At 50.0% G+C, this 24,479-nt stretch overlaps 2 protein-coding genes across 2 annotated transcripts; one reads left to right on the forward strand and one right to left on the reverse strand.

Moving 5' to 3' along the window:
• The first annotated feature begins 4,379 nt into the window (after positions 1-4,379).
• Gpr37l1 (G protein-coupled receptor 37 like 1) lies at positions 4,380-11,813 on the forward strand. Its single transcript, XM_027417527.2, has 2 exons — positions 4,380-5,127; positions 10,402-11,813. The coding sequence occupies exons 1-2, from the start codon at positions 4,498-4,500 to the stop codon at positions 11,215-11,217; spliced, it is 1,446 nt and encodes a 481-aa protein (XP_027273328.1). The 5' UTR covers positions 4,380-4,497; the 3' UTR covers positions 11,218-11,813.
• Positions 11,814-15,105: 3,292 nt separating this feature from the next.
• On the reverse strand, positions 15,106-24,375 carry Arl8a (ADP ribosylation factor like GTPase 8A). The gene is made up of 7 exons (XM_027417531.2): positions 24,084-24,375; positions 18,754-18,834; positions 18,393-18,466; positions 17,135-17,228; positions 16,950-17,017; positions 16,635-16,705; positions 15,106-16,185 (listed from the first exon to the last, which is right to left on the reverse strand). Exons 1-7 carry the CDS (start codon positions 24,204-24,206, stop codon positions 16,136-16,138), a joined length of 561 nt encoding a protein of 186 aa, XP_027273332.1. The 5' UTR covers positions 24,207-24,375; the 3' UTR covers positions 15,106-16,135.
• Between the last annotated feature and the right edge of the window lie 104 nt (positions 24,376-24,479).

Genomic DNA, 24,479 nt, shown 5'->3' on the forward strand with positions numbered 1-24,479 from the left:
GGCTGCTGAGGGAAAAGAGAAGTCATTCTTGCTAGTGGCTAGCCTTTTTTTTTTTTTTTTTCCCCAAGATGGCGGTTTCTCTGCATAACCCTAGCTGTCTTGGAACTTGCTCTATAGACCAGTTGGCCTCAAACTCATAGAGAGCCACCTGCCTCTGAGTGCTGGGATTAAAGGCGTGTGCAACCACTCCCTGGCTGTGGCTAATGTTTTAGAAAGTGTGTCAGACATTGCTCCCTCATTGGCATCGATCTCAGGAGCCCATTACTGCCCCTTGTAATGGAGGAGAAGCTGAAACTGGCTGAGAGTCTAGTGCAGGTGTTTGCTCAGTGAAATATGGGCCTGGATTATTTTCCTTAGTGAGGAGCTCTCATCCACTTCATTGCCAGGGACAGCCCCAGCCCTTTTCATGCCCTCTCACCTAAGTACCACGTCTTAAGCCACCACTGGGGAAACTCCAAGGTGGAAGTATGGGGAATTCCTAAGATCATAGAGATTCAAGGAGAGACATTCCCAGGAGTAGGAACTCTGCAGAGCCTGCCTGGGCTTCTCCAAACAAATGCCGCTCCGGCCTGGTCCAGAAATAGTCAAGGGTGAAGAGCACTTTGTAGGTAGGTGAACCTTCAAGAAGAGCATCACTGAGTGAGCACACTGTACCATCCTCTCTCTCTGAATCACATCTGCGGGCAGCTCACAGACGTTGTGTGCTGGACTTGGAGACTGTGGGATGGCTAAGACCCAGGTCTGGAGAGGACCAAGGCCTGAGACCAGCTTTAGCTTCCAACACTGAATGTTTGGTTCCACCTAGTGGCCTCTGGCATCCCAACTGTCCTAATGGAAGGGGGCCATTTTAGTGTGTGAGACAGTGTACACAGACCAGAGAAAGACATACTGTGTCCTGCTGCATCCCCCCACCTTATCCCTTTGAGATAAGGTCTCTCAGTGAATCTGGGGCTAACCCGGCTCTAGCAAGCCCCAGAAGTCCCCCATAGCACAGGAGTACACGCAGCCACGCCTCTGCTTTTTTTTTTTTTTTTAGATTTATTTACTTTGTGTGTATGAATTCTTTGCTCGAATGCATGCATGTACACTACATGTGCTTCTGTTGGATCCCTTGATCCCTTGGAACGGGGGTTACAGATGGTTGTGAGGCATTGTATGGTTCCCGGGAATTGAACCCAGGTCTTTTGCGAGAGCAGCAAGTATTCTTAGCCATTGAGCCATTGTCTCTCCAGCCCCCAACACACCGGGCTTTTTGTGTGGTGCTGGGATTGGAACTCAGATTCTCATGCTTGCACAGCAAGTGCTCTTACCCACTGAAGCATCTCTCCAGTCCCTCAGGGTTGCTTGACCTCTCAGGTCTTCAGTTTTCACTTCTGAAAAGTAAGAGGGTTGGGGTAGGTCATTCCTGAACTCTTCACTGTCGCAACTCTGCAAACTACAAAGGAGCAGGTGAGGGTTTTAACATTGGGAGCCACAGAAACCTCCCTTTGGATCTCTGCAGTGTCTTACTAGCTGTGTGTCCTTGATCAGATTTCTTTGTCTCTCTGAGCCTGGTGATAAAGTAAAGACCAACCAGTAATTATGAGTGTCTAGCAGAGAGCCTGGTACGTGGTGAATGCTCAGTGCAAACATGATGAAGCCTCTTTACTCAGCTATCCATAGCATAAGGCAGAACATGGTGGATCAGCTTCATCTCACGGGAGCAGCAAAGACAAAAAGAGCAGTGGGGGCTCTGGGGCGGGTCCTTGCAGCAGCTCTCCAGCTCCAGGAGGGTTAGAAGAGCCTGGTCCTGAGCACAGAGGAGCCCATGGTGCTCAGGCTGGGGTCTTGGCTCTTCTTCTAAGTTTTCTGAGGACACAGGGTGTGCGGTCCCAGCTTCCTCTCTCTGATGACATGATCTGGGTTGTGGCAGTGATGAAGCTGAGTTCTGGATGACATGCCAGACTTCAGACAGCCCTCTGGCAGCTGCCCCAGACCTCTCAGCAGACTCTCAGCAGAGGATGGATGCTTCTGTCTTTCTCTTCATCTCCTCCTCCTTCTCTTTTTTTCTCCTGGGACTCCTAGTTTTACGCAGCATGTCGGGACCTACTGGGTAGGGTGGCAAGGTCCTGGTCAGGAAGTTCTCTGGGAAAGCTGCCTCTAGATTGACAGTCTTGGTGGGAGTGCTCAGTGATGCTGCCAGCCGACTGTGTAAGTAGCTCCCAGCCAGCCCCATCTTCTGTTCGCTATGGTCTTTCTCCTTAGCTACTGTAGCATCTCCCTGAATCTCCATCCCAGTGATCCCTGGGATACAGATTTCCATCTCTACACAGCAGAGACTAATGTCCCTACTCCCACCTCTGTTCTGCAGAGATGGATGGACAGAGTCATTCACTCAGCCTCCATCTCTCCCACACTCCCACAGCCTGATCTCTCAGTGTTTCTGGCTCTCCTGGAACACTGCATCTCAATACCTTACACTTGGCTGCTTTATCCTGTCAGGAGCCCACTGCCCATCCTGGACCCCTCTAAAGTAACTCAGTCAAGTCATTGCTCCTTTGTATTTCAACATGTAGTATTCTCCCTTGCCTTTGAGATAATTTTGTTTGTTTGTTTGCTTGCTTGCTTGCTTTTTGAGACAGGGTTTCTCTGTGTAGCTTTGGACCCTTTCCTGGAACTTGCTCTGTAGACCAGGCTAGCCTCAAACTCACAGAGATCCTCCTGCCTCTGCCTCCTGAGTGCTGGGAGTTTTATGTTTCTTTTTATTTTAAGATTTATTTATTTTTATTATGTATACAGTAGTCTGCCTGGATGCATGTATGCATGTATGCTTGCATGCCAGAAGAGGGTGCTAGATTTCATTACAGATGGTTGTGAGCCACTATGTGGTTGCTGGGAATTGAACTCAGGTCCTCTGGAAGAGCAGTCAAGTGCTCTTAACCTCTTAGTCATCTCTCCAGCCCATGAGCCATCGCTCCAGCCCAATTCTAAGAGTGCTGGGATTAAAGCTGTGCACCACCATTGACCGTCCTGGGATAAAAATCTTAATTCCCTTGTCTAGCATACAAAATCCCTCTTGCTCCTTCATCTGTTGGTCTTTGGCCTTAACCCCAATGTCCTCTTCTTCATTTCCCTAGCACCCTGTACACTATTGCTGTTTGGCAGCAATATCACCCACTTATACACACACTCACACACACACACACACACACACACACACACACACACCACCACCACCACCACCACCACCACCACCACCACCACCAGCAGCAGCAGCAGCAGCAGCATTGCCTGGAGCATCCTTCCATCCTCTTTATAAGATTTCGCTCAGAAGTCATCTTTGCAGACTTTCCAATCTTCCAGCTTGCCTCAGGTTCCTCTGTCTTTGACCCTGCCTTTCATAACATCTATCATGCTGGAGGTGTAATTATTCATTTTCATATATTTCCTTTTGACATCAAAAATTCCTGTTTTTTTCCCTTTTGACTGTATTTCCATAATTTTTATTTTATTGTGGTTCTAGTGCTGGGATGGAACCGAGGATCTCAAACATGCTGGCAAATACTACCACTGAGTCACACCCCATCCCAGATTGTGGTGTTTTAACTTTTTGTTTGTCGCTCCTTTCTTTGGGGAGTTTGTGTGGCTAAGAGTCAAGGAATGGGCTCTTGCCTGCTGAGACCAGTATTGAGTTAAAAGGCTATGGTGTCAGATCCATGCTATGAGCCTGAGAAGCCCTGTCTGGAAAAACCAAAACCAAAACCAAAACCAACCAAACAAACGAAAAAGAACTGAGATGAGTGGCACACCTCGCTAATTATCCAACAGTTTTAGCAATTATTATAATTATGTTTTGATCTTGGCACTTTAAAAAAAAATGAAACCAAACCAGGATCTTGCTTTTTGTTTTGTATTTCGAGACAAGGTTTCTCTGTGTAGTTTGGAGTCTGTTTTGGAACTGGCTCTTGTAGACCAGGCTGGTCTTGAACTCACAGAGATTCACCTGCTTCTGCCTCCCAAGTGCTGGGATCAAAGGGTGTACCACCACCACCCAGAAACCAGGATCTTGCTATGCAGCTTAAGCTGACCTTGAACTCTTATCCTTCTGCTTCAGCTTCCCAAATTCTGGGATTACAGAAATAGCCACCATGCCAGGCCTATCATTCAGGATCTCTCTCAGAATTGGGTAGAATTGTGCTCCAGTTGTAGTCCATTTCTACATCACTTAGCCGACCTCATTTCCCTGGTACCAGTGATTGCAGCACATCCCTTTGAGGGCTGTTTAGTCTGTCCTTAGAGCCTGTGGTGGAGGATGCCGTGTGTGAGGGCAGCAGACTGCTCAGTGTCCAGCAGAGGGCCCTGGCCAGACCATGGCCAACAGGATGGGAGGAAGGGCCAGCCATGCCAGACGCCTGACTGGAGGCGGACCCAGCTGCCAGCTGCCTCTTTTAATTCCACACAGCCCTTAGGTTCCTTGCCCTCACCTCTCTGAGGCAGCTGCACCCTGCTTTCCTGGCCATGCGGTGGCTGTGGCCCCTGGCTTTCTCTCTTGCTGTAGTGTTGGCTGTGGGGCTGTCTGGGGGCTCTGGGGCTGCCACCTCAACTTTGGGTGGGCATAGGGCAAAGGTCCAGGAGCAGCGCAGTCGACTCCGAAGAGGCACCAAGGACGAGGGGCCCAAGGAGGTCCAGCACTATGTACCTGATGAGTGGGCTGAGTACCCCAGGCCCATTCATCCTGCTGGCTTGCAACCCACCAAGACTTTGGTGGCCACTAGCCCCAGCCCAGACAAGGATGGGGCCACCCCAGATAGTGGACAAGAGCTGAGGACCAACCTGACCGGGACACCAAGTCAGAGGCTGCAGATTCAGAACCCCTTGTATCCAGTGACTGAGAGCTCCTATAGTGCCTATGCTGTCATGCTCCTGGCTCTGGTGGTGTTTGCTGTGGGTATCGTAGGCAATCTGTCTGTCATGTGTATTGTGTGGCACAGCTACTATTTGAAGAGTGCGTGGAACTCCATCCTTGCCAGCCTGGCTCTCTGGGATTTCCTGGTCCTCTTCTTTTGCCTCCCCATTGTCATCTTCAACGAGATCACCAAGCAGAGGCTCCTGGGGGATGTTTCTTGCCGGGCTGTGCCCTTCATGGAGGTGAGTATGTCTTTCTATAGCCCAGTGGTAGGCCTGCAGTTCAGCAAAGGGGCTCCAGTCTCTCCTGAGACTTAGAGAGCTGATCTATAGGTGTGTATAATCCCAGTACTCTGGGGTTCCTACTCAACTAGTTTTCTCTGTGTCCCTGTGGAAAGAGACAAAAACTCTATCAGGGAAGGGGACAAACTCAATATTGGCTTCTGGTAGTTCTCAGGAAAGCATGTCAGGCTAGATGAACAGGCAGATGTGCAAGACAGCTGGATTGAGTCCAACCTGGCTTCTGCTTTGGGAGTAACTGCATAGATGTTTCACCCTCTTTTGGTTCCACCCAAGAAATCCCTCTGTCTTTCAGGATCCCCCTTTTCTTTTATTATACCTCCTGCCTGCCCTGTACCCATCCCTCTTTTTAGCCCTTCTGCTTCCTGACAACCCAGTTTCCTACCAATAACCCGGGTTGAATCAGTTTCTACTCCCCGTGAATGCAAACACCAGGACAGGCTCTTCTACCCTCCTGACCAAGTTTATCGTCACCTTCGAGTTCATTTCCCTTACTTTCCTCTTAAGGCACCTCTGAAAGGCAAGCCCTACCTTTGGGTTCTAGAGCTTATAGAAACACTAGTTTCAGCTAGGTCACTGTATTTTGTTTGTCACTGGACACATCCTGTCTCTCCCTGTTTCTTTAGCTAGCAAGCATGGAGAGTGGACCAGATGGCCCTTCTAGATGGCTTGCTCTACAATTCTAAAGTGTAGCACTGAGTACCCATGAGTGGGGACTTCCATGTTAAACTAAACAGCTGGGTGAGAATGGCTGTTTAAATCACAAGGAGGCAGCTTAATCAAATCACTGCACACATCTACCATGTGTGAAGGCTGCTGTGTCTATGATAGCACAAAACAGTGAGCAGCTTTCCTTTGCTTTTATTCTTTATTCCTACTTTAAAATTTTCTCTCTCTCTTGTCCTTTGTATTTTTTAAAGACAGGGTCTCACTCTGTAGCTTAGGCTGCTGTGGAACTCACTGTGTAGACCGAGCTGGCCTTAAATTTACAATGATTCTCTGCCTCAGTCTGGTTTTATTTATTTATTTGTGTGTGTGTGTGTGTGTGTGTGTGTGTGTGTGTGTGTGTGTGTGTTTTGGTTTGGTTTTATTGAGACAAAAATCTCCTATAGTTCAGGCTAGCTTCAAACTTACTATGTAGTTAAGAATGACCTTGAATCCTGATCCATTTGTTTCTACCTCCAAAGTGCTGAGATTATGGGCATGTCCTATTACATTCCTTTTTATTTATTTGTTTGTTTGTTTTTTAGATAGACTTTCACTATGTAGTCCAAACTGGTTTACAATTAAACTCACAATATTCCTGTTTCAGTCTCCTGTACCATCACACACTTGGTAGGAACAGCTCCCCCTCCCACCCCACACACATCTCTCTATGGATCCCTGGCTGTTCTGGAACTCAGTATGTAGAGCAGGCGGGCCTCAAACTCACAAGAAACCTTTTGCCGCTTCCTCTCAAGTGCTGGGACTAGAAGCATATACCATCACATCCAGTGAGAACAGTCTTTTAAATCATGGCTACAGGGGCCTGGAGAGATGGCTCAGCAGTTAAGAGCATTGGCTGCTCTTCCAGAGATCCTAGGTTTGATTCCCACTAGCCACATGGTGGTTCAAAGTTATAACTGCAGTTCCAAGGGATCTCATGCCCCTTTCTGAATTCCATAGGTACAAGGCACACACATGGTACACTTACATACATGCAGGCAGAAACAATCATACACATAAGTAAAATAAACACATTAAAAAATAGATAAACCTTAGCCACAAGGGGAATAATGAAAGGAATAATGGCCTCCCCAGGAGCTGGAATCAGGATCAGGCATTTGACACAGGTCCAAACCCCAAGTTGGCTGAGACAGGCCACTCTCTGATGCATAGCAGTTGAAATGGTTCTTTCCTGTACTCCTAACCCTAGGAGACCATCTATTAGGTGGTCCAAAGGCCTCCCAGATTAACAGAGACCCTGCAATTCAATGTGACCTTTCATCTTCTTGCTGTTTGATGGGCCATCTCATTATGTGACCCCTCCTAGCCTAGAACTCAATGTGTAGACCAGGTTAACCTCATACTCACCTGTCTTTGCCTCCTGAGTGCTAGGACTAAAGGCATATGCCTCCATGGCAGAACATTGGCCTTAAACCTTACCTGTCATCTGGAACTCACTGCCTACGCAAGCTAAGTGGTTAGGCACACGAACTTTGGGTGGGGTTTTTGTTTGTTGGTTTTGTTCTATATAGGGTCTCACCATGTAGCCCTGGCTGACCTGGAACTCACTATGTAAGCCAGGTTAGTCTCCAATTTACAGAGATCTGCCTGCCTCTGCCTCCTGACTTTGGGAATAAGTGCACCACTGTGCTTGGCCAGCACATCACTTTGGAACTGGACAGATTATATTAGAAACCGGGCTCTTTGTCCATGGCTGGCTAGGTGACATTGGTAAGTTATTTAACCCGCCTAAACCTCAGTGTTCTCATCTAGGATGATAACTATCTGAACTAGCTGGGGATAAACCTAAGGCTTCAAACATACTAAGCATGCGCACTGGGAGCCCCAGAGCTTTTTGTTATTGTTGCTGTTGTTTTGAGACTAGGTTTCCCACTGTAACCCTGGTGGACCTGGTACTTACTATATCTGTAGCCCAGACTCAAGCTAATGGCTATCCTCTTACCTCCTCCTCCAAAGGGTCAGGATTATAGGCGTGTGCCACCAAAGCTGACCATTTTCCTTTTTGGAAGTACTTGAACCCAGGGTTGTCCACATAACCAAGCATTCTACTGCTGAGTTATACCTTCAGCCCCACTTGTCTACCCCCTTTAGCAGTGGGGATTGAACTCAAGGACTTGTACATGCTAGGTCAGTTCCTCCCCCCCCCCCCCGCCACTACTACTAAGCTATATTGCCAGTTCTCTTTCTATTAATTTTGAAGTTGCTCAGCTAGACTTGAACTCACTCTGTAGTCTAGGTAGGCCTTCAGTTTTTGATTCTTGTGCCTTAGGCACCCAATTAGTTGAGGTTTTGTAAGCCTGAATAGCCATGTTCATCAGCCAATCCCAGTTATTGTTGGCATTATCAATTTTATTTTTTAGATAGGCTTTCTTAGGCACACACCTTTAATCCCACACTGACCTCAAACTTACTGTGTTGCTAAAGATGACCTTGAACTCCTAATTGTGTAATCTCAGCTTTCTGAGTGCTGGAGTGACAGGCATAAACCCCCATACCCAGTCATCCAGTTAGTTTAGCTGAAAATCTCCTCCCTCTCTTCCTTTATTTCCCTCCCCCGCCTCTGTCTTTCTTTTTCTTTTAGAGACAGGGTTTCTCTGTGTGACAGCCCTGACTGTCCTGGAATTCACTCTGTAGACCAGGTTGGCCTCAAACTCATAAAGATCCGCCTGTTCTGTCTCCTAGGTACTGGAATTAAAAGTGAGCACCACCACCGCCTGGCTCCTCCTCCTCCTCTTCTTCCTCTTCTTCCTCTTCTTCTTCCTCTTCTTCTTCTTCTTCTTCTTCTTCTTCTTCTTCTTCTTCTTCTTCTTCTTCTTCTTCTTCTTCTTCTTCTTCTTCTTCTTCTTCTTCTTCTTCCGTAGCTCCAGCTGGCCCCAAATTCACTATGTAATGGAGGATGATCTTGACTTCCTGGTCTTTGTCAGTGCTAGGATACAGGTGTGTGTCACTATAGCTGGCTAGTCCCATTCTGCTTTTTTGTTTGTTTTTTTGGTTTTTCGAGACAGGGTTTCTCTGTGTAGCTTTGGAGCCTATCCTGGCACTTGCTCTGTAGACCAGGCTGGCCTCGAACTCACAGAGATCCACCTGCCTCTGCCTCCTGAGTTCTGGGATTAAAGGCGAGTGTCACCAATGCCAGGCACTAGTCCCATTCTTAAAGGATTAAAATGGGTAATGTCCATGAAGTGCTTAGAATTAATTTAGACTCCAGTGGCTTTTATTTATTTAAGGAGAAGAGGGAAGGAGGCAGATACAGTGGAGCTCTTGCATGTGGTTTTATGCCTCTGCTGCTGCCCAGAATTGTCCTGTAGGGAAGACCCCAGGATGGCCCCTGGTAAGATTTGGAATAGTTTCTGAGATTCTACGGAAGAGAGAGAGAGAATGTTGTTTTGCCAAGGCTGGAGGCTGCTCTTCTGTGGGCCTGGATTCCCCTTCCAAGAGGGGGTTGGGGTTTTACAAAGGACACTTGGTAGCTGTGCAAATAAGCCCTGGATTGTGTTGCCCCAGCCAGAAAAGGGAAGAATTTAAACAGCAGGAGGAGGAGGGAACACAAATCCCCAGTGAGACCCATCAGCTAGGCCCTCAGGAGGGCTGTCCTTGCAGGCTGGCACCTCCCTCCCTGTTGCTCTGGCCTCTTCCTCTTGGCTCAATGGGATGATTTTTCTCTGTGTTGTTGGATGAACAGTGCCCAAGGACGGTGGGTGCAGGCCGCTTGCAAGGGCTCCTCCACACTGCTCAGGATAACACAGGCAGGGTGAAAGCAAGGGAGAATAGGCCACATTCCCTGGCACTTAACCCAATGAACTCATGCGAGCTTGTGCGGGAAGTAGAAGGAATTGCAAAAATCTGAAATTTGTCCATTCATTCTTTCCCTCCCTCCCCTCTTCATTTCTTTCCTTCCTTCCATTTGGAGACAGGGTCTCATATATCCCAGGCTAGCCTCAAACTTTTTGTATGGCCAAGGTTGGCCTTGAACTCCTGATCCTCCTGCTCCTGTCTCTCAAGTTCCAGGACAATAGGCACATACTAAGCCTAGGCACATACCATCATGCCCAGGCTAAGCCTAGAGTCTCTGTCTTCGTTATGGTTCTTCCTCAGGGGTGGGTGACTTCCAGTGTCTGAAGGACATCAGTGTCTGTGGGAGGTCGGCCTAGCACACTCTAGCTCGGGAAGTGGAAAAAGGAACAAGGGATGTGTATCCAACTCAGTTTTCCCATTCATCAGCTGTGTGGCTGTGGACAAGTCACTTTTTATGCCCGTATGGGGCTGATGGGCGGGCTAGGTTTACAAGAATGTATTGACACTTCAGCGGGATACAGCTGGGAGTTTATGACACATAGGGAGTATGGGATAGGTAGGAAATGCTTCACCAACAGCAGCTATTATCACTGCTGCCATCCCCTGTTCATGTGTAACTCATGTCCCTGTTCAGTCTGAAACCTCTTTGCCCCCATTACCTGAGCACTTTGTCCTCTTCTACATCCTTGTTCACAGGTCTCCTCCCTGGGAGTCACAACATTTAGTCTCTGTGCTCTGGGCATAGACCGCTTCCATGTGGCCACCAGCACCCTGCCAAAGGTGAGGCCCATTGAGCGATGCCAATCAATCCTGGCTAAACTGGCTGTCATCTGGGTGGGCTCCATGATGCTGGCGGTGCCGGAACTCCTGCTGTGGCAGCTGGCACAAGAGCCTGCTCCCACCATGGGAACTGTGGACTCGTGTATCATGAAGCCTTCAGCCAACCTGCCTGAATCCGTCTATTCACTGGTGATGACCTACCAGAATGCCCGCATGTGGTGGTACTTTGGTTGCTACTTCTGTCTGCCCATCCTTTTCACTGTCACTTGTCAGCTGGTGACATGGCGGGTGCGGGGCCCACCGGGCAGGAAGCCTGAGTGTAGGGCAGGCAAGCACGAGCAGTGTGAGAGCCAGCTCAACAGCACCGTGGTGGGCCTGACTGTGGTCTATGCCTTTTGCACGCTCCCTGAGAATGTCTGTAATATCGTGGTGGCTTACCTCTCCACTGAGCTCACCCGACAGACCCTGGACCTCTTGGGGCTCGTCAACCAGTTCTCCACCTTCTTCAAGGGAGCCATCACCCCCGTGCTTCTCCTGTGCATCTGCAGGCCCCTGGGTCAGGCCTTTCTGGATTGCTGCTGCTGCTGCTGCTGCGAAGAGTGTGGCGGAGCCTCGGACTCTTCAGCAACAGCCGGTGTGGGCAGCAAGCTTAAGACCGAAGTGTCCTCCTCCATCTACTTCCATAAGCCCAGGGAGTCACCCCCACTCCTGCCCCTGGGCACACCTTGCTGAGTCTAGGGGGGCATGGGAGCAGGTGTGGAGGGGTACCATCCCAACTCAAGACAGTCTGCTGATTCTTTCCCACAGGTCTCACTTCGACTTCTCATTTTGCTGTTTAGAAATGGACTTGGCTCATTTTGTCAAAGTTTGGGCTTGTCAAAGCCCCATCTTCACACAGTGTCATTCTTATTCTCCCAGGGACCTTCGAGCTTTGTCCCTCCCACTTGTAGGTGGAGATCTGCCTAGGTCATTAGAGTTGCCCAGAACCTCAATCTGGCCATGTTAGAGCCAGGGCTTGGCCGTTGGCCTGCTCTCCCTCCCTTCAGTCTTGATCTGAGCCCGGCTCCAAGCATCACTTTTCTAGTCCCACCTAGGCCCCCATTCTGGACTAGGGACTTCTTGGGGGCAAACCTGACCAGGCTCAGCACCCTACTCTCTAAAGTGGGTCTGTCTTAGCTCTGAAAGTCTCTTCCCTTTTCCCAGAAGGTTCTCTCACTCTGTCTTTATTTTCTGAGGTGTCCCAGTCGCAACGGCCACCCTCTGCCTCCTGTTAGGTGCTTTCCTGTAGAAGGCCATTCTGAAAAAAAGCAATAAAGTAGGTACCACAACCCTGTGCCCATTGAACTTCCTTGTCCATGAATGACAATATCTAGACATGTAGCCAGGCCTTTTCCCAGACCAGGCAGTCCCTTTGGCCTGGGCCTATATTTGTTATCCTGCCTTGGGGGAGAGGTTCCAAGGATGTTATAGCTTTTGAGGGACAGAGAGAAGAGAAGGTTTCAGGAACTGGGCACTAAATCCTTATCCAGAGCTAAACCCAGCTGCCCCTGGGAAGTCAGGCCAATTGTCCCTGGAGCCCCCGCCTCCGTTCACCCTCTCCACAAAGCCCCTATTTGAGGAAATCCAGAAGCCTTCCTTTCGTGAGCCACAAGGCTTCTCAGCCTCCCCCACTCTAACAGTGGCTCTTGTTCCGTTTCTTAGAATGGACTGTTTGGCTCTTAGATGGTCCAGCTGCCTACCCCCACTGCCCCCACCACCCCTACCACACCACCCTTCCAGCAGAGTTCTGTAGCAGGTTCCAGCACACCCAGTAGCTCCTCCTACTGGCTCCTGCCCTTGAAATCATGTCCCCCAGCTCTATCCCTGAGGCACTTTGAAAGGACCCCTTCTCTCTGCTGGGCTGTCAGCCAGAAGGGAAGCCCAGCCTCGGCCACTAGCGTTTCTTTACCATATGCCCAACTTTCTCTGGAGCCACTCGTATCTGGAGCTCGGCTCTGGGTTCCACAAAGACTTGCTCATCAGGCCAACCTAGAACCTTTTTCAGCTTAGGTTCCCAAGGGCACAGGGTCCATTCTTCTGTGCCCAGGAACCCATACCCTTTGGGCCTCTGTCTGCTCAGTGTCCAAGTCTCCCTCCCCACTACTCGGAATCTGAGCAGCCTTGTTCTCGATCCCTGGCACCCACCCCCCAGGGCCAGTGATGCTGGCCAAGAGAGAGGGAGGCTGTTGCTAAGTGATGGAGCTGCCATACGCACACCCTTTGTGCTGGAGAAGGACACCCACCCATTTCTTGGCAGACCTGTTGCTACAGTGACCAAAGTCTCTAGCTTTGTCTTTGGAAACTGTGTGTGTGTGTGTGTGTGTGTGTGTGTGTGTGTGTGTGTGTTAGTTGGACAGGGAGCAAAGGTGGGTCCATGTCTCTGAACAGAACCAGAAATGGGGTGCCTTCCCAACTCCTCCCCACACCCGTCCTGCATGCACCAATAGCTTCCTAAGGGAGGAGGAAGTGGGCTGGGGTGAGCTGAGGTGAAGTCAGGGACACGAGAGGACTGAGGACGTTAGGCTTGGAGGGGTAGTGGTGATGGTTCAGCATCCTGTTTGGTGGCCTTTTCCACAAAGGGCACACTCTGGACTTCTCTCCTGCCCGCTGGCTGGCCCAGAGCTAAGGGGGAGAGATGAAGGCTCTTAGACCCTACCCTGCTGCCACCTTCCAAGCCTGCCAACGTGAATGGCTTGCAAAACTAGTCATCAGGCCAGCCAGCCTTGGGAAAGAGCCACTGTCCCTCCAGCGTGAGCCAGCTAGGGAACAATGTGGGATTTGTTGCTCAGGGGTCCCAGGCTTTGGGGGCAGGGTGGCTGGCTCAAGGGTGGGGAGTGGACTTGAGCTGTGATGCTCAGAAAGCAATGCTGACATCCACAGTAGGAGGGCAGTCCTAAGAGCCTGATGCCAGGTGGGGGGTGTTCTCGGACATGTCCCCATGGGCTATCCTGGTTCTAGCTCATCTCTATCCTTTACCCTGGCTCTTGAGTACACTTGCTTAGCGACTCTCTTAGCGTCCCACTCTGGGAAACAGAATAACCTCTCCTTCATTGAGGCCCATGGTCATTATGAGGCGGACATGCCATGTGCTGGGGCTGTAGCTTAGTGGTAGACTGCTTGCCTATTATGTTTAAGGCTTGGGCTCTACCTCCATCACTAAGAAGAGGGTTGGGAGATGTGGGGGTTAAACATCTGACATAGTGCAAGGCTCCACGCTTTTTTAAAAAAAATTATTTAACTTTATTTTATTGAATTGGTGTGAGGGTGTCAGATCCCCTGGAACTGGAATTACAGACAGTTGTGAGCTGCCACGTAGGTACTGGGAATTGAACCCAGGTCTCCTCGAAGAGCAGCCAGTATTCTTAACTACTGAGCCATCTCTCCAGGTCCCCAGCTCCATGCTTTTGAGGATCCAAATCTCTAGCAATATGGAGTAGACTTAGCCAGGATTTTTTAAAATATTTATTTCTTATACATTTTAATTGTGTATGTGTGTGGCGGCAGCGGGGGTAGGGAGGGATGGGGCAAGTGAACAGGGTACAGAGCCTATAAAGGTCAGAAGTGTTAGTTCCTTCTGGAGCCACCTGACATGGGTGCTAGGAACCAAACCTACATCCTCAGCAAGAGCAGTACATGCTCTTAAACTCTGGAAGCCAGGGCTTGGTCTATTGTACATTAGATCAGCACTCTGCCATGCTAAATCCCCAGACCCTTTCTTCAAATTCCCTCAGCAATAGGAAATCCTCCTCATGGCTGGGTATATTCATGGTTGGATAATGGCCTAGCCCAAGTCCTCTCATAAACCAAGGGCAAAGGTGCCTGTTTCTTCTGCAGAGGCAGGGTGAAAAGAGAGTGGGCATTTTATAGGGGACTACTCAAGTGTCTATTTTCCAGGCTGAAAGGAGGCAGAAGAGTTGGGGAGTGGTGTCCAAGAGATGGAGATTAGTGTAAAACTAGATAAGGTTGGATTCACATTGAACCAAGGAAGGACCACAGGCGCTGAGGCTGTGGGCTCCAGCTAGACAGACAGGGTAGGGGTTGCATCCATAGAGTAATGGTTGGGCCCTTTCCAAGAGAGAGCAGCACGGACACTACTATAGCAAAGGAGATTCTGCAGGCCCAGTATAATCCTGGAGGACACTTGATTTCTTCCTGGTGGGGACTGGGAATGAGGTGGTCAAGGCAGAATTCTGCTTCTGGCTCACCTCTGGCTATAGGGGAACAAGCAGGCATGGAATGGAGAGGGGCCATGGATTGAAGCAGCTGTCAAGGACAGCAGTGGACATGGGGAGGCAGCAATTTTGTTTGAACTCTGCAAGCATGGGCCAGGTCTGAGCAGTTCCTCCAACAGACCTGCTTAGTACCACTTGGCAGCTGCCAGCCTACTTGAGACCAAAGGGAATGAGGCATAGGCGACACGTGTGGGAGGCTGCTTTGTGACAGACCATTGTGTTTCCAGGGTGAGCATGTGTTCCCCGTGGGTGTGGCACCCCATGGCCTTCCCTGTGTGAGGGGTGTTGCTGTCCCTGTGAATCCGCTGGTCAGTGACATCTGTGGAAAACAACCGGCACCACACACGCCCCCAACACAAAATTGGTAATTTATTGTTGTCATTATTAGGAGGCAAAAAAAAATGTACAGTTACAAGAATCATTTTCCAAACAGAGGTTAAATATGAGCTGAAAAGTGTAAAAAGGAAGAGGAACATCACTTTACAAATCATTAAATTAAACAAATAAACAAACAAACAAAATCCAAAGAACCAACCCCCCCATGCTGAGTTCTCTCCTTGTACAACTCTGTGAAATGAGAACAGAAAATGAAATGGGCCATGGAGGTGGGGGCCCTGGGTAGAGGCAGGAGCTGGGGCCAGGAATAGTGAGGATGGGGTCGCTGGGGTGGCATAGACACCACTGGCTTCCTCCCACTTAGGCCTGGTGGTCTCTGCTACCTGGTTGTGCCTGGTGGCCCCACCAACACAGGGGACAGAAAAGGAGGCTCCTGATGGCCTGAGTATTCAGGTCCTATACTGGGAGACAGAAATACTTCACAGGACACGGGACAATCTCCAGTGGCCAGGCCAGTACCTGCCCCAAGTGCCAGCCTCCACTTTTTTGCATCAGAACTTGCCCCTGTATCTCTTCCCATCTTTCCAGTTTGCCCCTCCCAGGTCCTGATTGGCCCCTGCAGCATCAAATGGTTGATCTTAAGTCTTTGCTTAAATTAAAAAATTAAAATATATATACATATATATACTGTACACACAGGACAATAACAGGGTGTTGAAAAGGGGAGCAGAGGGAAGGGACAGAAAGTGAGGACAGGGGTTGCGGGGCCAGGGCTGTCAAGAGGGGAGGGCAGCGGGGGCTAAGTGAAGGAACAAAGAGAGAAAGGAAGAGAGAGAGGTTAGGGGACCTGATGGGGGGAAGTTTATTTTACAATAAAAACAGGAGTTCAAACCTCAGCAGAACGGGACTCTAGGAGCCCCAGAGGGCCCTCCCCACACTGGGTGAGGAGAAGTGGGTTTAGGGGGAGACAACAGAGTGGGCGGGGAGCTCGGCTTCAGGTTGGGTGACTGTGGTCCCTGGTCCGAAGGAGAAGAGCCACAATCTCAGCTTCTCCGAGACTTTGAGTGTTGAATAAGCCACTGTAGGGTGATGTCTGAGTGGAGACAAGAGAGAAGGCTGTAAGGTCTTCCTGTGTGCAGGCCATTCTCTGGCAGCAGAGAAAGCCTGGGAGGCATAAACAGTTAATCCTGGTTCCTGAAATTGCAGCCAAGATCAAGCCTAGAGCTGTGACATGACCCCTCCCCCGGGCCCCCAACACCAAACTAATGATGAGAATGACACAAAGCCCCAGCAAACAAAGGCAGAACGGCCTGAATACCTGGTTCAACCTATGATAATTTCAGAGGTAAAAGAGGGAGTGGGCAGCTCCTTTTGGAAAGCAGAACTGGGCTTCTAAGTGCCTGGGGCATCCAAGGACTGAAGACAAGGGGCAGGACAGGAACTTTCCAGAGTCCTATGCTACCACATCTGAAGTACGCCTCTCCTCTCCCTTCCAAAGGGCCACTCCTGGTAGAGTGCCTGCAACTTGCCAAAGCCACGCACCTATGTTGTCCTTCTCCTTGCAGGAAATGGAGTAGCAGCAGATCTCTCGGTCCTGGATAGCAGACAGATTCCTGCAGGGAGGAGATGGGGCAAATTCTGCAGAGGCTGGGGCAGCCAAGGGGTATGGACCAGGGGTAGGAAGGGTCTTCTTGGTCAAAGGGTTGGTTACACGAGGAGGGCGAGGCTCCTGGAAAGATGTGTCCTGCTGCCACCATGTGGTGAACAGTGAGAACAGCAATAAGCCCAGCCCAGAAGTGTTTGGCAGCTGGGGAATTGGGGGAGCAGAAGCATACAAAGAAAGGCCACCCAGCTCACATTTTCTCAATCAGCTCCTTCTCATCTAGCGCTCCTGCGAGGTCTCGCTTGTTACCGAGGACTAAGACCTATTCAGGAGAGAAGCCGAGAAGGGTTAGGACAAAGCCACCCCTGCATGGAGCTTTCTTCTGCCCCCAGTGACTTCTGGCCTGCTCCCTCTCCCACCCACTCCATCACTGGCTGACCGGGATGCCTTGCAGCTGGGGCTTGTCTAGTAGGTTGTGGAGCTCATTCTTGGAGGCCTCAATCTTCTCCTGGTCCGCAGCATCCACCATATACCTGGGGAAGTCAGGCAGGGACAGCATGTGGACACCACAGGCTGAGGCAGGCAGGAAGAGGAGCAGCTGAGGGGAAGAATGCCTCCGGTTCCTCCTCCTGAGCCTCCTGGTCACCTCTGGAGAAATGGACCACCCTGCTCTGACTCAGAGAACACTTTTCCAACCCACAGGAGCAAAGCACTGAAGCTTCTGTCCTCTGTCTGGGGAAGCTGGGGCCCGCAGGATTGGCTGTCAGTCTGGCCCAAAGTGACCCACTTACATTTCATGGAAAGCCTAGATAGGGCTAGAAAAGAAAAAGAAAAGGGTTCCCTCCTAGGGCACAGGGTATGATGTTTCTTTCTCTCTCTTTCTCTTCCTTTCCTCTTTCTTTCTTTCTTTTCTTTTCTTTTTTTTTTTTTTGAGACAGGGTTTCTCTGTGTAGCCCTGGTTGTCCTGGAACTCATTCTGTAGACTGGTTTGGCCTCAAACTCAGAGAACCACCTGCTTCCTGAGTGCTGGGATTAAAGGTGAGCCACCACCCAGCTATGATGCTTGCTTCTTAAAATTCTAAAACCCAGGTTTATGCTGGGCATGGTGTGCATGCATCGAATCCCAGCGCTTGAGAGTTGGAGTCTGTGAGTTAGAAGCCAGCCTGTCTACATAGTGAGACACAGTAAGATTCAGACTATCCCTCTCTCTCTCTCTCTCTATATATATATATATATATATATATATATATATATATTTCTATTAAGAAAACTGAACTGTGCATACATTTTCCCTGCCTTTCTTTTTCTTTTCTTTCTTTCTTTTTTTCTTTTTTTGGTTTGTGTACATGGCACCGGAGTTGAATCCTGAGCCTTATTCATCCTAGGCAAGAGCTTTCCAACCAAGTTACATCCGCTGTCTAGATAACAGGCAAGAGAAAAGGAATCACATAATTCACCCAAAATTCAAGACATGGTGATTTGGGTTGGGGGGCAGTGCCCTAAGTGACACTGCAGGCCTGGCTGGTCAGATCTCTAATTAGGTGCCATGGCCCAGAGTATATATTTACTAAAATAAACAGCATGCAAAACAAACGCAGGCCATGTCCAGGTACCAATATGAACCAGGGACCATGTCTATGTGATTCTGTATCAGGTCTAAAGTCCCTGCAGGTGGGAGGGTGGGAGACCCTACTTACACGATGGCGCTCACTCCTCTGCAGTAGCGCTCCCACATGCTGCGGAAACGGGGCTGTCCCCCAATGTCCCAGAGCTGAGTGAAAAGAGGTGGGGAGAATGTAGCCTCAGGAGCAGAGACAACTGAAAGCCATTTGGGTTCCTAAGCTTCCCTTCAGCTGTCCCCATTACCCTGTGGGTCATATCTCTTTCTCTCCCTCCTGGTTTCCCTCTCTCCCATCCCTCTACCTTTCATATTTCCAGCTCTCTTCTCTCAGTTCCCCAGCAACAGGATGCCATTCTGCCCTCCCCTGGCTGGCTCTTCTCAGAGGCCTCGGTTGCCCTCCCAAACACATGTGGTCCTCCGCAGGCCCCTGCCCTCACCTTGATGGTCACATTCCCTTTGGTGATTTTGCGCATGTTGAAACCCACAGTGGGGATCATGTCCTCATTGAACTGTCCTGACTAGAAAGAAGAGCCAGAATTGGAAAAGATGCAAACAACCACAGGACCCAGATATGCCCTCCCGGATGGGCTCAGAACAAGAGGCTGCAGGGTAAGGGATCAGTCAGGCCAGACTTTCTCAGAGTTGTCACAGGAGAGGTCTCATGAATGTCTCCTACTTTCAGGCAGGATGGGTGGTCATGTCACCAACCTAGGTACTGTCCATATCTGGAGCTCTATGGGAAGAGGCCCATAGTCCTTTGGCAATCTCAAGAGTCTCTCAGTCTAAACAGGGAGAAAGCACTTCCCAGGGTCTAACCTACGCTTCTTGCTGCCAGAAGCCCCTTTATTCAGCCTCTAGTTGAGCTAGAAGGACAATAAATTACTTCTCAGGGAAAGAGGCTCAATGAATCACAGCAAGGAAAGCAGACACATTGTCAAACTAGTACGAAATTGTTTCTTAAAAATTAGGAGGAGTTGGGCACGGTAGTGCACACCTTTGGGTCTCAGCCCTGGAGAGGCAGAAGCAGATGGATCTCTTGAGAGTTTGAAGCCAGCCTGGTCTACACAGAGAGATCTAGGACTGCTTGGGCTATATAAAGAGACCCTGTCTGGGCGGGTGAGTTGGGACTAAATTCACCACCCTCAAAATGCAATGCATCTAAATAATTGCAGGTCTATTCACAGTGTTGATTTGTTTTACTCTACCTTGGATAATCCACAATCTCTATTATTTTCCTATATATGTGTCTCTCTACTGGGTTGAAAACTTCCTGGGGGTGGGGTGGAGAGATCCAGGTCTATAGCAACAGCATTAGTGTTTGTTGAGTATCTGGGAGCTGACAGTAATTCTACTTCCCGAAATTCCTAATTTGTCCATTTCTAGTAATTTTCACTTTCTTCCTATCCATAGTTTGTAAAATCTCTGAATTATTCTAAAGTAGCCATAGGCTTCAAATAAGGACAGACCCAACTCCTGCCAGGCTGTCTTCACATTCAAGGGTAAGAACAGGAGAGCGGGAGAAGGCAATGGGTGTGTGGGGGGGGGGGCTGACTTCTCCTTTAAGCTGAGAGTGACAGTAACTTTACTACATCGTTTTGTCTCCTACCAGGTAATACACTGATTTGCTTGCGTCCCATACAGAGGCCAGGGGCTCTACCACTAGCCAAGGAGCAGATAGCCAGCTCCCCCTCAGTGCCCAGAAGCTTCAGTGAAGTCGCCCGGGCGGGCAGACTGGATGAGTGTGCCACTCCCTTGTATCTGCAGGGACCACCCAAGGCCCAGTGACAAGGTACAGCGGGGATTCCGAATTTGAGAACCATAGCCGGATTTGGGAGGTCCTCTGGGTGTATAACCATCCTTTGGTATCCATAGGGCTTGGTCCAGGGCCCACCCCAATTACCCAACTCTGAAGATACTCAAGTCCCTTGTGGAAATGGCATAGTAGTGTACTAGAGGGTATACATAAGTACAGTTCTGAAACCCCAGCACTCAAAGGGTGGAAGGGGAAGAATCAAGAGTTCAAGTTCAGCCTGGGCTAAATAGTAAGTTTGAGGTCAGCCTGGGTTATATGAGATCCTATCTCAAAAACCAAATCAAACCAAACCAAAACAAAACCCACCCCCCCAAAAAGACTGTACACATCTTACCACATAATTTAATTTATATTTATTTATTTAGTGTGTGTGTGTGTGTGTGTGTGTGTGTGTGTGTGTGTGTGTGTGTGTGTGCACACGCATGCAGATGTGCACATGAAATAGCATGCCTGTGGAGGTCAGAGGCTAACTTCTGAGAGTTGGTTGGTTCTCTCCTGCAACCTTTGTGGAATCCTGGTATTGAATGCAGGCTATGCTGCCAGGCTAGCTTAGAGATAATTAAGCCGTAGTACCCTGATGGTGCCTGATCTTGTCTGATCTCAGGAGCTGAGCAAGGCTGGGCCTGGATAGTACTTGGATGGACAGTAACTCCTGTGTTCAAGTAATCTTCCTTCAGGACCCTAGAGCAGCTGTGACCGTAGGGCTCCTGATGAATATGGCTCACAAAGCTCTTGGGAGTGGCTCTGATGCAGCATGGAACTGTCGTCATTGGTCTTTGGGAACTAGAAGATCCATAGGCTCCCAAATAGATGAGAGTATCCTGGGAGAATATGATCACTAGCGAAGTGGGAAGAAGAAGACTGTCAGACGGCCAGGCCCTCCAGCACCCAGTTTCTGCTCAGTTGTGAATTAGAGCTAAGTTGCAATCAGGCTATGATTTAATTTCCCTGCTATTGACTCAAATTCTTCCTGTAAGGATGGAAGAAACTTTACGTCATGGAATCTCATACTTGAATTCACTCTAGGTCATTCTTTTTTTTTTTTTGAGATAGGGTCTCATGTATCCCAAGCAGGTTTCAAACCGGCATGTAGCCAAAGATGACCCTGAACTTATCCTCCTGTCTCCACCTCCTTGGTGCTAGGATTACAGGCACGAGCCACTGTGTCTGGTTTTATGTGGTGCTGAGGCTTGAAGCCAAGGTTTTATGCACGTTAGGCAAGCTCTCTGTCAACTAAGCTACATCCCTACTTCCTTTATTTTTAATTTTTTTAGATGAGGTAGTCCTGACTGGCCTTTAACCCCTATTCCTCCTGCCTCGGTCCCTGAATGGCTAGAACTCCCTTTTGGGTTAGTTCAAATTATTAGAAAGTTCTTTATGACTCAAAATGCATCTTCCTATGACTTTTCCCTATTGTTCTTTTGTCCTTTTGGGTACTCCAAGACTAGTTCTTCTATGGTGATAATCTTTCATATTTTAAGACATTTGAAATGACCTCCTTGATGGGCACAGCAACACATGCCTAGGGAGACGAGACAGAGGAATGAGAGCTCAAGACCAGATTGGATCTCAAAGAAAAAAGAATGACTTTTTTGTTTCTCTTGGACAAAAACCTATCTCCCCCTTTTCCAGTACACAGCTTTCTTGGTACTCAGTAGAGTTTTGGTTTCTCAAATATGATGCAATGACTCTATATGTACTTTCTTTGTAGTTCACATTTAACCTGCTGAGCACCTGGGCTCACTAAACTCAATTTCTATTCATAGCTACACCCCAGAGTTGGGAGAAAAAACACAAGGGTTTTCCTCTGTTTGCTGAGACAAACAGAGGCCAAGTAACAGGCAAAAGCAATTCAGAAAGTCAGTGGTGGGCACGGGCACAGAGCCCAGGGGTCCCGAATCTCTCTGTATTGTACAGGGAGTGGCAGAATGCCCGTGGGGCTCTGGTGGGCTTGAGACTGCTGGAGTTACCCGGATGTTGGAATTCCCTGCAGCCACCTAGGGGGTAGTTAGAGTTTCTTCAGAGAAGGGAAATTTGGCTTCTCTTTTAGTGGTAAATTTTATATCAAAATGGAGAATACAGGAGCTGGGGAATGGAGGAATGTTGAATATCATACAAACTTTATTTTTTGTGACTCTCTCTCTCTCTCTCCCCCTCCCCCCTTTCTCTTTCTGGCCCAGGCTGCTCTCAGACTTGGGATCCTGTCTCAACATCCAGAGTGATGGGGTTACAGGCATGTTCCATCATGCTTAGTTTCAAAGAACCTCTTGACTCTGGCAGTAGAATTTGAAAATTTGGTTTTATCCCTGACCTGCGATAGCCTTCTATACTCTGAGGAGATGCTGGTCTGGAAGGGCAGGTCCAGGCCAAGAAGTTGAATTCACTGAGGTATCTGTGTATCCCTATTCAGAAGCATGGCTTTACTAACACTCCCTAGGGACAGGAGGTGATGTATAAGTGAGCCCAAAAAGCTAGTTTCTCTTTTTGAGAAGTATCAGAAATGTCTTCCAGACCTAAGTGCCCCAAACCAAGCCACCTAGGCCTGCAAATAGGTGGAAATCCAGGTGTTGATTTCCTGCTCAGATAGTCCAAGAGGCAAGTCAACACTGAGCCTAACCAGGGTTTCTGATCCTAGGAACACAGCATGGCAGACAGAAGCCGGAGGCATGTGTTAGTTCAGAAAAACATTATGTCCCAAACCTTAGCAGTGGTGGAATAAAAAGGAACACTGGTAGAGGAGGGTATAGAGGTCAATGGCAGAGCATGTTTAGGGGAGAGAGAGAATGCCCATGCCCATTCCATTAAGTCCCAAATCCATCCAGCCTTCCATCTGCCCAGTGTACTAATATCCCCCACGAAGGGCTCTCCAGCAAGGATGCTGAGTTCTGTGGGGCTTCAAGGTTGGGCAACAATACAATACAGGCAAGTGGTGGTACTGAAGCTGGCTGGCCACATACCTTTACAGACCTACACATCAGCATTTTTTACCGGTATCTGACTAATTCACAACTCTCTTGAAAAATCCATCTTTGGGAATGAGGCTGGGTTCTGGGAAAAACTATGCCCCTGTCCCAAGCTTTCCCGGGTCTCCAAAGCCCAGTCCTGCCTAGCTTTGAAATACAGGCTGCAGCCATTACTGCAGCTCAGCTCACACACCCAGGGAGCTCATCTTCCTCTTTTTTAAAGAGAAAATTTAACTCCTTCTCCACCACTCCTCTGGCACAGACATAAACTGCAGTCACCCCACCCCACCCCCAGCCCTGACTCCCCCAAAGCCCTCGATGCTGCTCTGTCCCCTATTCCCAGGTGGATGGCGCCCCTCCAGCTCATCCTCTCGGGCCCACAGTACCTACTCCCGCAACTTCTGAGCCAAGTGGAGTCTCCCAACTCCCTTTATGGTGCCATCCTTCCTGGACCCCCGCGATACCGCAGGCCCGGGACAGGTTCCGGGGAGGAGTCTGGACTAGAGTCAGGACCTCAGCTGACTCCTCTGCCTCTAGGGATACCTTCCCCCGCCCGTATGGACCAGGGCTTCCGCGTCCAGCAAAGGGGAGACAGAGCCCTCAGGGTGGGGCTGGACCCCCTGGTAACAAGCTCGGGCCGCGCGTCCCGTGACCCTCCACGCGCGGAGCGGGAAGGCCCGGGCACTTTCGCCCTGTCATGCCCCCTGTGCGCGAGCCACGGGGGCCTGTCAGCCTGCGGCGGGTACCCGGTGCCACCAGCCCCATAACTCCAGCTCGGTCCCCTCGTTCTCGCTACCCCGCCCCCAGCCCTGCCACCCCAGCCCAGGCCTGAGAACGGGTAGCACGCCAGCTGGTCCCCCAAGAACCGTGCTAGGCCCCAAGCGCCCGGAGCCGGCTCCTCCCTGCCCAGCGCCCGGCGGTGCCCGGCCACGCCAGGCGGCGACTCGGGCTGCCCAGGGCGCGTCGCGGACTGCCACATCTGCCCTCGTACCGCGATCACGTTGACGAAGGTGGTCTTGCCCGAGTACTGCAGCCCCACCAGCGTGAGCTCCATTTCCTCCTTCCAGAACAGGGCCTTGAACCAGTCCAGCAGCTTGTTAAACAAAGCGATCATGGTCGCTGCCGCCGGCCGCGCCCGGTGCCGGGTCCCCGCCGCCCTCGCTGCCCTCGCGTTGCGGCCCGGAGCGGCCCCTCCCCGGTGCGGCCGGTCCCGCGGCTCGGTGCGGGCGGAGGCTGGAGCGCGGCGGCCGACGACGCGCTGCCCGCGGATCCGCTCGCCGATGGGTGTGGCCTCAGCGCCTCCTCCTCCTCCTCCTCCTCCCTCGCCGCCGCCGCCGCCCTCCCGCGGGCCGGGCCGCGTCCTGCTCGCACCCGAGCGCGCTCCAGT

Source organism: Cricetulus griseus, chromosome 5 (genome assembly GCF_003668045.3).
Source record: "Cricetulus griseus strain 17A/GY chromosome 5, alternate assembly CriGri-PICRH-1.0, whole genome shotgun sequence".
Lineage (NCBI taxonomy): Eukaryota > Metazoa > Chordata > Mammalia > Rodentia > Cricetidae > Cricetulus > Cricetulus griseus.

Coding starts and splice junctions, on each gene's coding strand:
- Gpr37l1 (XM_027417527.2), top strand. CDS start 4,498: ATGCGGTGGCTGTGGCCCCTGGCTTTCTCTCTTGCTGTAGTGTTGGCT. Junction 5,128..10,401: donor GGGCTGTGCCCTTCATGGAG/GTGAGTATGTCT, acceptor CCTTGTTCACAG/GTCTCCTCCCTGGGAGTCAC.
- Arl8a (XM_027417531.2), bottom strand. CDS start 24,206: ATGATCGCTTTGTTTAACAAGCTGCTGGACTGGTTCAAGGCCCTGTTC. Junction 17,229..18,392: donor AGAGGAGTGAGCGCCATCGT/GTAAGTAGGGTC, acceptor TGACTTCCCCAG/GTATATGGTGGATGCTGCGG. Junction 17,018..17,134: donor CCCAGCTGCAAGGCATCCCG/GTCAGCCAGTGA, acceptor TCTCCTGAATAG/GTCTTAGTCCTCGGTAACAA.